This window comes from Schistocerca piceifrons, chromosome X (genome assembly GCF_021461385.2).
Source record: "Schistocerca piceifrons isolate TAMUIC-IGC-003096 chromosome X, iqSchPice1.1, whole genome shotgun sequence".
NCBI lineage: Eukaryota > Metazoa > Arthropoda > Insecta > Orthoptera > Acrididae > Schistocerca > Schistocerca piceifrons.
The window spans coordinates 489642131-489657374 of NC_060149.1; the positions used below are offsets into that span (position 1 = coordinate 489642131).

The 15244-nt window shown below is 43.7% G+C and overlaps 1 protein-coding gene across 1 annotated transcript in view; it reads left to right on the plus strand.

Annotated features, from left to right (window-relative positions):
* Window positions 1-5761, plus strand: part of LOC124722446 (micronuclear linker histone polyprotein-like) — an 82594-nt gene extending 76833 nt beyond the window's left edge. The window contains exons 3-5 of the mRNA XM_047247607.1: window positions 3332-3531; window positions 4963-5106; window positions 5525-5761. Of these exons, the coding sequence (XP_047103563.1) occupies window positions 3332-3531; window positions 4963-5106; window positions 5525-5761 (581 nt within the window). The remainder of the gene's footprint in view (window positions 1-3331; window positions 3532-4962; window positions 5107-5524) is intronic.
* Window positions 5762-15244: the final 9483 nt, after the last annotated feature.

Below are 15244 nucleotides of genomic sequence, written 5' to 3' on the forward strand. Positions count from 1 at the left end.
CTGACCCAAACTGGCTGAAAAATTTCTCACGCGAGAGTAAAAAAATGCAGAAAACTTTCAATAGCATTTCCATCCTCCCAAAGCAACAAAATTTTGTGATAAACACTTGTAGCTATGTCAACACCTTAAACATTAAAAACGAAGTAAGCTGGGCGTATCAAACACGTAATTTACTTAAGAATGCCCACCACCCCTTTCCGCTCGTTCTGTTACATATTGCACGCGAACCACGTATTCTGTTTTCCGGCTTAGCTACTAGCATAGCTATAAGAAATGTCACAATTTCCCAGTACTATCGGTATGGGTTAAGACGCCCTATGCAGCTAGTGGAAATGTTACGTTCTAATAAGTTCCGAATTACTTGGTTCGTAAACTGTCGATGTCATTGCTGCCGTAAACGTACTAATGTTGCTTGAGCTTATTCACCTATTTGTCTTGCAAGGGGTAAGCAGGAGAAAATCAGCATGTTAACTGTAGCATGTATTGCGGCAGTTTGGAAAGAGCGAGCTCTTTCCATAAATTTATTCCTTGGTGCTGCACCCGAGACAGTAAGTGGCCGTCAGGCTAAACGCTAGAAACGAATGGCTGTTCACGAATGTTACAAACGAGTCCAGACTGCCACCTCAGTGCTTCGTAATGTCTCAGACGGCTGTTGCTCATTAATCGATTACATTCCCGTCCTGCAGGTCCGTGATGAGCATTTTTGACAGTGAAGCTTCTTCACAGCTTAAAACTGTGCGGCGGGTGCCACAATCAGCTAGGAATGGTAAATCTACATGGGATTACGGAGAGCGTATAGCGTAGACACGTTGGTTGCATGCCAAGTCAAGCAACATCGTGCGGCAGCTGCTTCGATAAAAAAGCTCCATGTTGCTGGCTTCATATTCTTGTCTGTAAGCGGTTGACCAGATAGCGGCTTTGTCAGAACTGTGATGGGGGTGGGAAATAGCCACTAAATGTGGCTATTTCGGAAACGCAACGAAGACCTTACGCTACCACTGTTTCAAAATAGTAGTGGGAATCAACCTCTTCCTACTTCACTCGTTAAATCCCACAGCGGAAACTTCCGTGGGCTCCGACCAAGTAAGTCAACGTGAACGTGGTTACGGTCATAACACTAATCGTTAATTTCCACGCTCTGTACTCTAGGAAACATGGGGAATAAATTAAAATAATTAGATAAGCGCGTTGTCAGATGGAACAGTTTAAAACATGTACTAGAGGTGTTTCAGCATGTGATTTCTGAACTTCGTCTTCGGATTTAGCGTCTCAGAAGGCTCTTACCTTTATCTGCCTGCACTAAAAGATCCTTCATACGAAACTTCATAAACGTATAGTCCCACAGTTAATTACGTGTCTTCACCGCGTACGTTTCTATAAATTTATAACGACAGGTTACCTCGTTATTAAATTTTGATACGTAATCGGCAGTTATCATGTTTTCCTTTCAGAAATTTAACGACGAAAATTATCTGAAATAGAAAATCAAAACGTGCCTGTCTTCGAAGAGCAAATATCAAGTTGTGATGGAAGTTTTTCCTTTACGAATAGTTAAAAATTGAAAATACTTGACCGTCTGCTTTGAGGGAAATTCAGATTGTCCTCAGAAATCCTGTACTTTGGAATAAAGGCTAGGGCAAAGAAATGAACGCTAGAGTACAGTATCAGGGCTTAAATTTATCAAAATATGCCAGGTCAGTTTGGCAATGTAAGGGTGCGTCCGTCTGTCACATGTACAACTTCTCGCTTTTGCGGCCACAAGTAACCCGTAAAACCCCATGGAAAAAGCTGCTGACCGCCGTCCCATCTCTGCTAAAATGCGCAATAACATTACAATTTAAGAATACCTCCAAGCACTCTCTGAAAGATTGGAGTTAAATTTTCTCGTTATAGGAAACACGATGAGACATGATCGTCACCACCAACCCTCCGCTTTTTATTATTTTCTACATATCCACTATTGTTGGAATGAGCGATTCCGTCACGCCACATATTGGTAAAACATTCCAGCCGTCTTCCAATTTAGGTAGAATTAACGAGGCTTCGCGGCATAAATCTTCATTGTACAGCTTCGTACGTCATGAGAAACAAGCCCCAATGTGAGAACAAAGCAGAGCTTAATGTTTATCATGTTGAGCTCACTGCTAGTGACTAAAACCAACCTCGGCTGTATTAATCCTCATTCGATAATACAAGTTTAATTTCTTAGAGTAAATCCAGGTTGCCAAATTGGGCTGAAGTGATGATTGGATCTGCAACATTACATACCAGACCATCTAGTTCCTGACGTCAGCACAGCTTGGCGACCTGTAGATAATCAAAGAAACGAAACTGGTAGTAACAGATGTGTAAAAACGCAGCTGAGGTTTTCCATTAATCGGTACTTTGAAGAAGCCTGTCACACAGGTCTGGTAGACAATGTGTCCTAGGAGAAAGGGTCAATATTCAAATCACTTCGTGATTTGAAGAAATTGGAGTTGAAATAAAACCTCAGAGGTAGTAGATCATAGCTACTGGCACACATGGCTTCTACTGAACAGGTATTAACAGCCCTTAAGGTGTGAATTATGCAGCTTGTTTCCCAGGTTTTTGGTTCAAATGATCGTAATGTCATTCATGCCTCCTGCGCCACCCTGCATAAGGTTGCATTAATAAACCTTATGAAAGGGTTCGGACCCTTATCCTTAGAGCGTAAAGGATAGTTCTTGACTTTCTGCGTCTGAAATGACTGTTCTAATTTCAAGATTTCTTTCCCATGTTAGCTAACATTTCTTCAGAGGGGTGAGAAGCTAGTTCCTCACAGTTAGTGTGTAAACAGCTTACTGACCGCACAGGAAACGAAGTCACTCGCTAGTTCAGCATAAACAGCATGTATATGCCGCGGACGAGGCACAAATGACATTTTGAAACGAAATACAAAATGATTGCACATACTGTGCTTCTTTGACACAAGGGGAAAAGATACGAAACGAGATTAAGTAAAAGGTGTATGAAAGGATAATGTAGATAGAGGAACTCTAGCCTAAGAGGAACTAAAATTTATTACTGTGATAAATCCTGTAAATACTCCTTGCGTTTGAATAGGGGAGCCGTCTTAATTTGTAGATAGGAGACATAGTATAGTGCTGCGACAGTTGCAGTATGAAAACAGGTGGCAGTTCAGCTAGAAGAAACGGCATGGTTGAGGATGGAGGGTGCCTCAGCACGACAGCCGTTGAAGCGGCGGACAGTATGGTTTACCTAGTGTTTCCACAAGACCATTGCAAATTCACCTCGATTCTTGAAACTTGCAATGCCATGTCTCGGAAGTGACACTGTGCTTATGTTCTAGGCGTCCTGGACCTGATAAGGTTAGACGAGATGAAGCCCTGGAAAACAGTGGTGGTACAGCTGGCTGCTGAGCTCCTCGGCACGTTCCTGCTGGTAGTCGTCGGGTGTGGCTCGACTACAACGGCGTGGTCGGAAGGCTACCAGCCGACGACTGTTCAGGTGGCCCTGACATTTGGACTTACTGTCGCATGCATCGTGCAGGTAGGTATCGCAATATTGGTCGCATTCTAGAGAGCAAGAAATGGTCACTCGTTAAGCTTGCTAGTAACGGGGGAAATAATAGTAAAAGTGTAGTGAGCTGCGTATCGCAAATGGAATTGAGGTAGATTAAACTGCTACTGACTAGAAAGTACCTGGTCATGGCGTGTTGGGGCCGCTCTTTCAGCGGCGTACATAGATAGTAGGGGCGCAAAGTGCAGTTGTAAAACGGTGTGTGCTGGCTGTCTGTGCTTTCTTAGTGTCTCGTTCGTGGAAAACGTCAGACAAGATGTGGAAGCTCGCAGGCCATGTAACGGCTGTGGGCAGTAGAACATTCGCTCCATATTAGGGTTAAGGCCAGACACTTCAGCTATAATTGTCAGTATTACTAAGTTCGCGGCAGAGACGTTGTGATCCGTATTATGCGCATGATGTTCACGGCATTGACAATGGTCTTAAACTGGTTATAAGATACGGGACAAGATAGGATTCGCAGTGACTTAACAATTAGAATGTGAAAATAAACCCCTAATGAATCTCATTGCTTAAATGTGATGGTTGTGTATGGCGGTAGTAACTAGAGGTGCTCGCCTGTGCACAGTATTGAACTGTTCGGTCCCTAGGAAACGAAAATTTGACGAGATAATTAAATGTCAGCATCTTAACTCATCAGGCTCACTCGTATTGACCTTTCTTAATGCAGTTCTATGTCAGAATAGCTTAATGGCTGGTTTGTAACTCATTCCCCTTGCTGTAATGCAAGCATGTCACACATCCGCTGCAGGAATGGCTAGAAAGGTGCCATTGTCTGAATAAAAGTGGAGGGTAGAAGTAATGGTCAGTGCCACTCGAACAAAGAGGTTCAACGTGCCAATGCTACAAGTTCTCCTAAAGAGCACGCAGCAATTGGCTACTAAAACGCTATTCGCACAAATAGCGCGATGACAGGTTTCAAACACAGTCAACAATCGGTTGCTTAAATTTATATGAAATTCGTTGTTAGCAAACTAAAATTACTAAACAGATGAGCAGTCGCAATATCCATTTGCGGCAAAACAGCGGAACAGTTTTTGGCGGAAGTACCATTAATACTGAGGCACGATTTCATTTGTGATAAAGCTGGTAGAGAAAGGATTAGGTTCTTCACTGGTAGAAAAGCAGCCAACGAAAACGACTTCACACGATTCAAATTCTTAACACCAGAGGTAAGTACGTCTTGGTACGAAGACGATGCACGTCTTCCTGAGGCAATTTTCGAAAATTTCTGTATGGTTTGGCACCTGGGATATCCAATAAACGAGAGTGAAGAGGCATTGCAAGAATATGACGAACTAGAGCGTATCCATTTCCACTCAACTTAAACTCGGGGTAGTTGCACCGAAATATTTGTATGTGGAAGTAGATAATGTGATTGACCAAAATGTTTGCTTTCAGACGCTGGGCTACGTAAGTGGCGCTCACGTGAACCCGGCAGTGACTGTGGGCCTGGTGGTGGGCGGCTTCCTGGGCCCGCTGAAGGCTCTGCTGTACGTGACGGCGCAGTGCGTGGGCGCCACCGCTGGCTCATTCGTGCTCCAGGTACTCGTAGCTGGCCTGTTGGTTATTTCGTTCTAACAATTGTTAAATGGTAAAAAAGGACATGGTTTCAAACCTACGCGGTAGACTGTTCAGTAGTCTGGAATTTTGACGAGTTATAATCTGACAGTAACTGTACATGGCAACTAATTGCCAAAGAATGACGCCTTAAAGCAGCAGATAGTACAGAACACAGAGTTGTATAGCAACTGTATGTCAGAGAGCAGCGACTAAGGCTTTCAAATCTTCGTAGTCGAAGAACTGAAAAACAGCCATATTAGTGAAGAGGGACTGTAAACTTCGTCCAGCTGTGTTAATTGTAGTAAATTTGTTCGCTCTTTCCACAAAATGGTTTTAAATGTAAATGAAGTACCAGTGAGATGGAAGGTACCTTGGCAGCTTTATGTTGTGGTTGTTGCAGGCCCTGACACCCAACGAGACGGTCGCAACACTAGGCGTTAATGCCTTGAATCGGCACGTGACGCCGACGCAGGGCTGCTTCGTGGAGATGGTCATATCATTCGTGCTCGTGATGGCCGTGTACAGCGCTGCCACAGGGGGGGCGGCGGCGGCGGCAGCAGGACCCTTCACTGTCGGCATGTCTATAACAGCCTGCCACTTGTTCGCGGTATGTTTCCCAGGGGCCCAAGGTCCCTGATCATGGGTGCTCTGAGGTTTAATTTCAATGACTGATAAGTCTGTAGCTGCTGTGCGGACGTTGAGACCTAGGCTAATACAGCCGCAGACATGGTTGTGGAGGTGCCTGATTTAAGCGACCTAGGTGCAGAATCGGCAGCGTACAAGTCGGCACACCAATTTCATTATTAACTTGGTAAATACATTGATACGTCCCTAAATATTCAAAACTCCCGTTTTTACCAACGCATCTAGTTCAGGAAATTAACAACGTATTGCATCAGTTGGGTTTTAAGGAAGAATTATGATAGTTTCATAAGCGACACAGACAGCGCCAACAGTGTTAACGGTCCCTCATAACTACGATCTGTGGTTACACAGGGTATGATAGCAGGGTGGGTAATACCGCGGCCACCGTGTGAGTTGCGCATAGAAACCAACGGCAATGTGATTGCTCGAGTTCGGCATTAAATAGTTAAGGCACTGTCAGGTAGGCCGATCCACCACGGCACCGGTTGATGTAAGAGAATTTGAATGGCACATTACGCAATTCTGCGTAGTGGCGTGTCTTCGAAGATGGAAAAATAGGCTTCGTATGTTCGATGCTGCCAAGAAATGCTAGCCGAAAGTTTGCCTTGCTGGAAGGTCAACATGAAGCAACTCTTGAACATGATTAATTTTGGAGAGCAATGCTGGAAGTTTCCGCAGAACTTTCTGCAGTCCTCACAACTCTAAGGTTCACTTAAATCGCCGTCCACTGCATATTGGCACTCCCTCCTGTAATGCTGTAGCAACATGTGCTGAAGTCGGACCAATTGCTCTCTTCCTTCAAAAAACCTGTCTTAACGAAATTATACTTTCCTCCAGACCCTTCACAATGGGCCAGCGCCCAATTTTTTTTCCTATCCTTAAGCTTCAGGAACTTCAGTAGATCTGAGTCACCGATCTTGCAAGACACTTTCACCACCAGCGCGCCATCCCGCATGGATAGTCATACCGAGAGTCTGACAGCTGTTTAACAAATTCTGCGTCTTATAGCGCCATGTAGTGAAGTACCATAGTGCCCCCACCCCACCTTCGATAATAATCCGTCCCAATATGACGTCATGAGTAGTTACTTTTTCAGCGTTTTGAAACTGGATCTTCGCTTACCACCTTCAAATTTCGAATTGCATAATGACACAGCTTCGCAGCTAGTTCGAGAAAGTCAGAATAATCTACCTTTCGGTTTTAGGCAAGAACTGCCCATAACTAAAGCTGTAGATATGGTTATTCTTAAGCATGTGAAGTGCCTGTTGGGTATGCGGACGGTAAACAGAACTTCTGTGATGAGTAGTTCTCACGGGGGGTTAGAACGTGGTCATTTCGGTATACTCCCATCCGGTAAACATAAATATACGACACTTCCTTCTTTGCACGCTACATTAAAGATCTTCGAAGTGAATACTCAAGCCTGATAGTAGCTACCCAACAGCGAAGGCAAGCTAAGTGGAGAATCAGGGTCGTTCAAAGGAGTGGGAGCGGACCGAAGAGACTTCCGGCAGTTTCTGGCTAGTCTACAAAACCCGTTCTTTTCTCTGGCCTCGACAAGTTTTTCCTGAGCCAGGTTTCTTACCTGGAAATCTGTAATGCGACGCGGGAACGCATTTTAATCATATTGCTGAAGGAGCCCTTCAGATCTGAATTCAGTGTTGGACAAACAATAACTCCTCCTGTGTTCAAAAAATTTCAATAAAAATACAGCAGCGAAGTTCATGCATACCACAGCCTGAACTGAACTGTTCACCACCCAACACGACCGTTAAAAACTCACCATACATTTGTACAAACTTTGTCCAATTAATCCTAGGTATCAGAACAAGCTTGAAATAACACGGGTCCTTCTTCCTGACAGGAATTCAAAGATGTTAGTGTGTGGGTACGCTGTAATGCGTATGGACAATGTGTGGCGTTGGGTGAAAAACTTCGGAAATTCCGCATAGCTGCCGGCAGACATTGATTAGATTAGGATCGAAGACATACTGGTAATGATAAACAAGAAATACGCTTTAGTTCACGATAAACAGCGACGCTTCTGTAACCAGAGTTAAGAGCCTTAGGGAGCCAATAACGCACGCCCCCAAACGTCGTTCTTCGCATCAAGCGATCGTAAAATGGAACTGCTCAGTGGTGAATCTTGCACACTACAGCCCATTTGACTGTTAGGTCTTAAGAAAGCAACATACGCTGTTAAAGATCAAATGACTTGCGTGAACGTAACAGCTGAAATATAAGAAAAAGCAAGGCTTGGTTCAGTAATGTCGCAGGTAGGCACGAATGCATCGGCGACAGTGCAAAAAGGGAGGTGTAGAGGACAGTTAAAGCTATAATCTACTAATTCCGCTGTTCTCTCAATCACTAAACTTGATACAGGGCACTACTTCTTGGTCTACCCTCGTATAAAAGTAATCGGTGATCTAAGTATTTAAACTGTGTAAATGGATTTAAATATGGAATGTGAACTAACGCCCTATAGAAAGCTTATGGCTCGACCTTGTCCAGACATAAGGTGACTGTCATCAGTGAGTGGTAAGAGATCTTCACACACCAGCAGCACTGCTACAATGAAAGTGGATCATTTAGGTCAAGTATATGCCCAACTAAACGTGAAGGTATCGTCCCAAACGCAATAACACGGAGTTAAGATGTGTGCCCACCTTCGTAACTTAGGTTTCGGGAAGATAAAACTACTTTACGATGTATCAGTTGAATTTAGGGTTTCGTAGAACGCTACCCAGAAATTGACAACGATAGAAAATTCACTTCGTAGGTCAGTAGAGCAAACCCTGATGGTAGCTGAAAAAGCAGCCACAGGACGCACCTGTAAATGACAAAGGACCGCCTAAAATTCAATAAGCTGTAAATCACTATTCAGATGGATTCAAATGTAACGCGGAAATATCTGAGGTATCGTGCAAGACTAAATGACCTTCATTTTTCGCAGATGCAGTATACTGGTGCTGGTATGAATCCGGCTCGTTCTTTCGGACCTGCTTTCGTTACTGAATCTTGGACAAACCATTGGGTATGTATCAAATGAAAAGTGTGAAATGCATTATGAGAGTGAGTTGTTGTCAAAGCTTCGCTTAGTATTGGTTCGGCCGTCTTTTGCAGGTGTACTGGGTGGGACCGTGCGTAGGCGGTGTTGCTGCGGGTATCGTCTACCAATACTTCAGACGAGAAGAGCCTGTGGATGCATCAGAGAGTAGGGCTTCTCCAGGCCAAGCTTCTGGCATGGCCTCAGGGGTAGCGGAACGGAATGTATAAGCACGGAACAAAAATGTAATGCTCTTGACAACATGGCATTGTCCAATTTCTGCCTGAACTTTGTGGACGAGTGTGTAAACCTAATTAAGCCTGATGTTAAGAAAAGCATACTAGAACTCGCCTATTTCGCTAGGCGTGGCAAGGACATATAATGGATGTAAAATTTTAGTAATGTGAAACATTTACAATGTACTGAGATTTTATGCTCCAGTGTATTTTTAAATGTTGTCCACGTTCAATAAATTCAGCATGTCGAAAGCTAGTATCTGCTGACTACTGGAATTAGATACTCCTAAAGCTAGGATAGGCACAAGAGTCTCACCCGACCCTTCGAAATCACAGTACTTGGGCACAACACCCCCCCCCCCTTTTTATGTTCATGTAACATAAGTGAATATTCTTAACGTGCAGTTAAGTTTCAGGTACATACCGTTCTTCAGCTGGGCTGTTTCACAATTCTTTTCCAGAGGGCGCTGCTTCAGTAAAAGAAATTTCCTGCGTGCTTGGAATAAGACAAATTTAAATCATTGGCGTATCACTAGTTCAATAATTCCCGTGGTTCTCCGCCCTTGCTACTATAGGTTGACATAACATTTTCACTTCAGTTACTTCATTAAGTCAGCTTGTCGTAGGTGCCAATCTCAAGACGTCCTGGCTGCCGACTTGATAAGGCAAGCAGGCAGGCGGTCACTGGCTCTAAAAGATCCAGTTAGGGCATTTAAATTCAGTTCACTCCACAACCATTCAAATAAGAAATGAATCCTAAATACTGAAAGACATAAACGTATGACTCGTTAGTCAAATTTGATCTACTAACAACGCTCGATGAGTCGTTGATATTGGAAGCGCGCGCGCACACACACACACACACACACACACACACACACACACACACACACACACACACACACACACTCTACATGCATACACATGTATACATCTCCGGCAACAGCTCTCAATATAGGTGTCGCCTCAGCAATAATTCCTGCAATGACGTGACGCATCAATGGAGTGAGGTCCACTGTGCGCAGTACACACCCACGTACGTGGCAATGTGTGAAATGCCCTAGCCTTGTTCATTCCCAAATAATTCGAATTAACGACACAATTTCGTGAAGTGCCACACGCAAATCCACTTAAATCGATCGTGAAAATATTCAACGGAACGCTCAAGTTAAGTGATAGTACGACACACACAGTAAGGTAAACTTGGCCAGGCTGGACCGTACTGGCCAATTCTGGCATTAGCCAGTGGCGTTATTTCAATGTATTGTAAAGGCGCGTGGCGCTACCACACTGCTGTCGGCCGTGGCCGTCTTTGCAGAGCTTGGCGCCACTGCTTCGAAAGTGGCACCTCAACTGGCATCACGAGGCTGAGTGGACACCGTTCTAGCCCTCCCACCAAGGGGAAAAGTTACTGGCAGTGCCGGGATCTGAACCTGGGTCGTCTGTCACGATTACCATTCACATGTGACTGAGACGGATTTCACATAGTGCCTATTCAGCAATCTAACAAATTATTTAGCGGTCGCCAGCCCAGTTACGCTATGTTTAACTGCACAACGGTAGAGTATATTGTGCGTCGTACTTAAAAGCCCTGAGTCCTGTAATAACAAAGTATGGGATAGTGTTGGTTGTATTGTATCTTGCTTACTTGTTGCGTTGTAATCATCGTTAAGTGTAAGTAAACTTAAATTTCGGTACCTGCTCAACAAGAGGCAGTGGAACACATTAGGTCGTTCTTGGAAAATTGTCCAGTAACCTGTTACCTGCGATCTGCTGTCCACTTGCTGGTTTGGCGGCTACTGTATTGAGACAATCTAGGCTGTTCAACCCAGGATGACTGAAATCAACAGGTGACAAGTTAATAGATTTCTTTGGACGAAGCTCGTTTACTGTACTGTTCATGAACTTTAAACAGAAAGAAACCCTCTACAAATTTCTCAGAGCAGCACGTTCCACTTACTTGCCATCGAAAGTTGTGAAAGGTCTCTAGGTCTACCCGCCACTCATCCAACTGCAATTTAGCTATTTGCAGGTAAGTAGTTCCCTTCAATGTTTATAATGAATAATCACAGTGAACACACAAGCCTATTTACGTGCAGACGTGGGGGTGGGGCTGATTGTAACATTTCACGTGAGTCCTGAAGGTGGACGTGGAGCCGTCAGGCCCACAGGAACAAAGTTCTGTTAGCTCGCATCGTAAGGCTGAGCCCTTCTTGCAGATCAGGCATCGTCGTGAAACTGTTGCAGGAACGTGCAAGTCTACTTTCCAGTAATCAGTACGTAAAATTTTTAGGGATGCCAGTAATTTACTCAAGTTGCGATGAAAATTTAGATGGTTTCGCGCGCGACCTCTGAAACTTCTAGTTCTAAGATAGCACGCATAAAGCAAGTTTAATTTCACACTGCTGTAACCTCTCACTTGCTGAATGACGTAATTCGTGGAAATTCCAGGTTAGGTCGACCAGTCATAAACGGTGTGTGTGTGTGTGTGTGTGTGTGTGTGTGTGTGTGTGTGTGTGTGTGTGTGTGTGTGTGTGTAGTCGTCCGGACGTTGCTGAATTACAAAGATTTGTAATTCTCTGGACAGTGATGTATCCATAAGATTTCGTGGAGTTAGATTTCGCAACGGTAGACGCAAAAACTTGTCCTTCAATATGGCTGTTCACAACTGTCTCAGAAAAGTGGCTTCCATCGAAACTTAATTTCGTCGAGTGGTGGTCTTACTCTCACGAGTAGAGCCAGTTAGAACTGATAATACCGGTATAACGGGACTGTGAATACTTGCACTTGGAATAATTTTGCAGTGCTACCAGGTTTATTCACAACTAGCAGAGTACACAGCATTGCCTGGGTATGTATGTATTCCAGTCTTCTAGTCCATCGCCTCCTTCAACCTCTTTCCATCTCTACAGCCTCCTCTCTTGCCACCTCAACTCCCCATTCTTGACCCATTTCCTCCCTCTCCCTGTTCATCTTCCCCCCATTCAATTTTAGTCCATCTCCTCCTCGCCCTTGTCTCTGTCCATTCTTCCCTGTTTTTCATCCTACTGCTTGTCATGTTCTCTTCCCCCCCCCCCCCCCCCATCTCTCCACGTGCCTCTTCCTCCCCTTGTCTGTGCCCCCCTCCTTTTTCCTATGTCTACTTCTCTCCCCTCTCTACCTTCCCCTCCTGTATCTCTGTCCGTCCTGCTCCTCTTACCGTTGCCTATCTCCTCCTTTCCCCTGGTCCTCCCTTCGCTCACCACGTAGTAATACCCCAATAGAAGGCTTGATTCTTACTCCTACAGTATTTCTTTCCCTATTGTAATTAATATATGTACCAATTTGACTGAAATGCTTACAGCCGTTTATGATGAGCTTTCTACCCGTGGCTTTTCCAGCATATGCACGTGTAAAATATATTTCAAAGATATTTAATTGTATTTTACGACTGTTTGTACATATATTTCACCTGTAGCTTCTTTTTTCCCCTGCATCGTAATGTTTATTACGTCGCATGTCCTGAAACATGTTCAGTACAATGACATATTATTGCATGTACATCCAGTGGTATATGTGACTGTCCGCAAAATCTATTATGAATACAGTTAGTAAAAAAGTTCAAACGTAATGCGTCAGTTTCTCATGCATCTGTCAGTGGTGTCATGTCTCCTGAGCTATGTACCTTAAAATGATACAGGTTTCTAAGTAGTCAGCATTATACGTGGGTACTTCTACGAAATGTTGCGCGTAGTTACTAGCAAAGGGGTAATACATTAAATCATGCTTCATGTGGCAGTCCTAATCCATGGGCTGGATGAATGTAATAAGGGATAAGCTTAGAAGTTGGAAATCATGTGTACAGTTTGATGCAAGTATCCAAGTGTTGCCATTCTCAAATACTTGATGACGAAATTATGGGTATTCTCGCGTCGTGGGCTAAACTTAGTGGCGCTCTACCAAACTACAGTCGGGTCTTTTTGGTACAGTAAATAGATAAGGTAGGAAATGGTACGCTTGCCGTCGGTATTGACAGGACTGGTAGAAAATAACTAATGGAAAGTGTGAGAGAAACCGAGCTGACGACTTCCCTTTGTTTTTGCACGTAATTAGAACTGCATATCTGTTAGTCCATTGTGTAGTCTGTTCCGTACCCTTACAAACTGTAAACTGAATTTTAGAACTAATAAAAATTAGTCGATCGCTTAACTTGTTTTTATATAACCACTGCAATTACTTTTGATGCAAGTACAGTTTATATGCACCAACATATAAAATCTATATTGCCATTGTTATGTCCCAATAGGTTAATCACGTCAAAGGCAAGAGTTTCCTGTTAAGTACGAAACTAATTTATGAATAACAAACTAGTCTCGTGTAAAGTTGACGATTTATTGAAGCGATGTTTGATACGTTGTCTTGCGTTTTTATAAACGTTGACTTTTAGGAAATTGCGCATTATAGCGTTAGATGATGAATCTTTCTTTATTAAAACATTCCTCTGTCAAGGTACAAAACGAGTTTCAAATGAAACCCGCATAAATGGTGGCAGTTTCAATTTTGCTTTAAATGCTGTTTAAGTATGACGGGGGGGATAACTTGTAGAACAGAAATGATACGTAGGCTACACAGCCCATATACAAGGAAAAGCCAGAGAAAAACCATAGTGAGGTGGTGCAGTGGTTAGTACACTAGACTCGCATTCGGGAGGACGTCGGTTCAAACCTGCGCCCTGGCCATCATCCCGTTTCAGGTTTCTTGTGATTTCCCTAATTCGCTTCAGGCAAGTGCCGAGATGGTTCCTTTGGAAGAGCACGGCCGGCACCCTTTCGCAATCCGATGGGACCGGTGACCTCACTGGTGGTCCCCTTCCCTAGACCAACCAACCTGAGAAACTGGAACACCTGCCTAAAATTGTGTAGGGTCCCCGCGACAGGATGCTTAAGTGCCACCTGTTAGTCACCTGTGATATATATATAGCCACTTGTCATGCCCACCTGACAAGTGCTACCTGAGACGTTGTATGTGGAGCAAGCTAGTGGCCTGTTGTAAGGCAGGCTATGGAGTGCAGGATGCTGAAGAAGCAGTATTCTAGTGCCTGCCACTGGATTTTTGTAACTAGCTGCCAGCTTGTGAACTTGTGGCCTGCTTGAACCAATGCCACAACATACATCATAACAATTAAAATTTGCATCTTGAGTGAATTAATCAGCTACTTTGACATGGCTATGACTTCCTCAATTTATTAAAATAATGCCCTGAAATGAGGGCCATGATGCCCAATATTTTGCGCACCAAACCTAGAATAATTTTTCATTGTCTCCTCGCCACGCCCTCCTGCCTCCAATCTGTCATATACTGGTCAGACCCTAAACTTTTGCTGTAATTTCCCTGAGCTATGACTTCTACCTGTGTGACCATCCTCTCTGAAAGACTTGCCCTATGCACCCTCGTACCTCTATCTATACCACCCCTGTAACTGGCAGAATACACACTCAGAGGGAGGGCCACCTGTAAAATGAAATCTTATGTACCAGCTGTTAGGTAAACAATGTTCAGCCTTTTACATTCGTACAACTACCAACAACTTATCAGTCAGGTGAATGGACATGAACAGAGGGTGTAAACTGGTAATACACAATATCCTGTTGCAGAGCATGCTCTGCAGTATAACATTTATGAACTCAGTTCGGCACTCGAGTTTTGGAGTTCTCCAAGTGAGAAATGGCATTACAATATGTCCTTGGTTCTTGTCACCCCCTTGCCCTTAATTTATGTTATTGTCTTTTATGCCAGCATTTCTTCCCATTAACGATTCATTTCTTCAGTCCCTTTTAGTTTTCTACATCTTTTATTTTCTCACCAGTCTATTTCTCCCACAACCCCACCTCTGCAATGTACAATGCACTTAACTATCTGCTCTTATTAACTCTTGCATGATGTTTTGTCTGTAATCTCTGTTGTGCTTATTACCTTATCTTCCAACTCCAACGTCTCTGGTTTTCAAATGTTGTCTGATGCAATCCCCCAACAATCAGTCTTTCCTTCTCATTCCATCCGGCAATATTCCCTGATCCATGGTTCTGGGCAACGTTTCCAAAATGTCCACGTTTCCTAAGTCTTACTAATTCTTTATCTTCATATTTTTTTCCTTCCATTTCACCTCTTCTGCAAGAAGGAACCTCTGCCTCCAAAAGCTTTCAAGTTACATTGA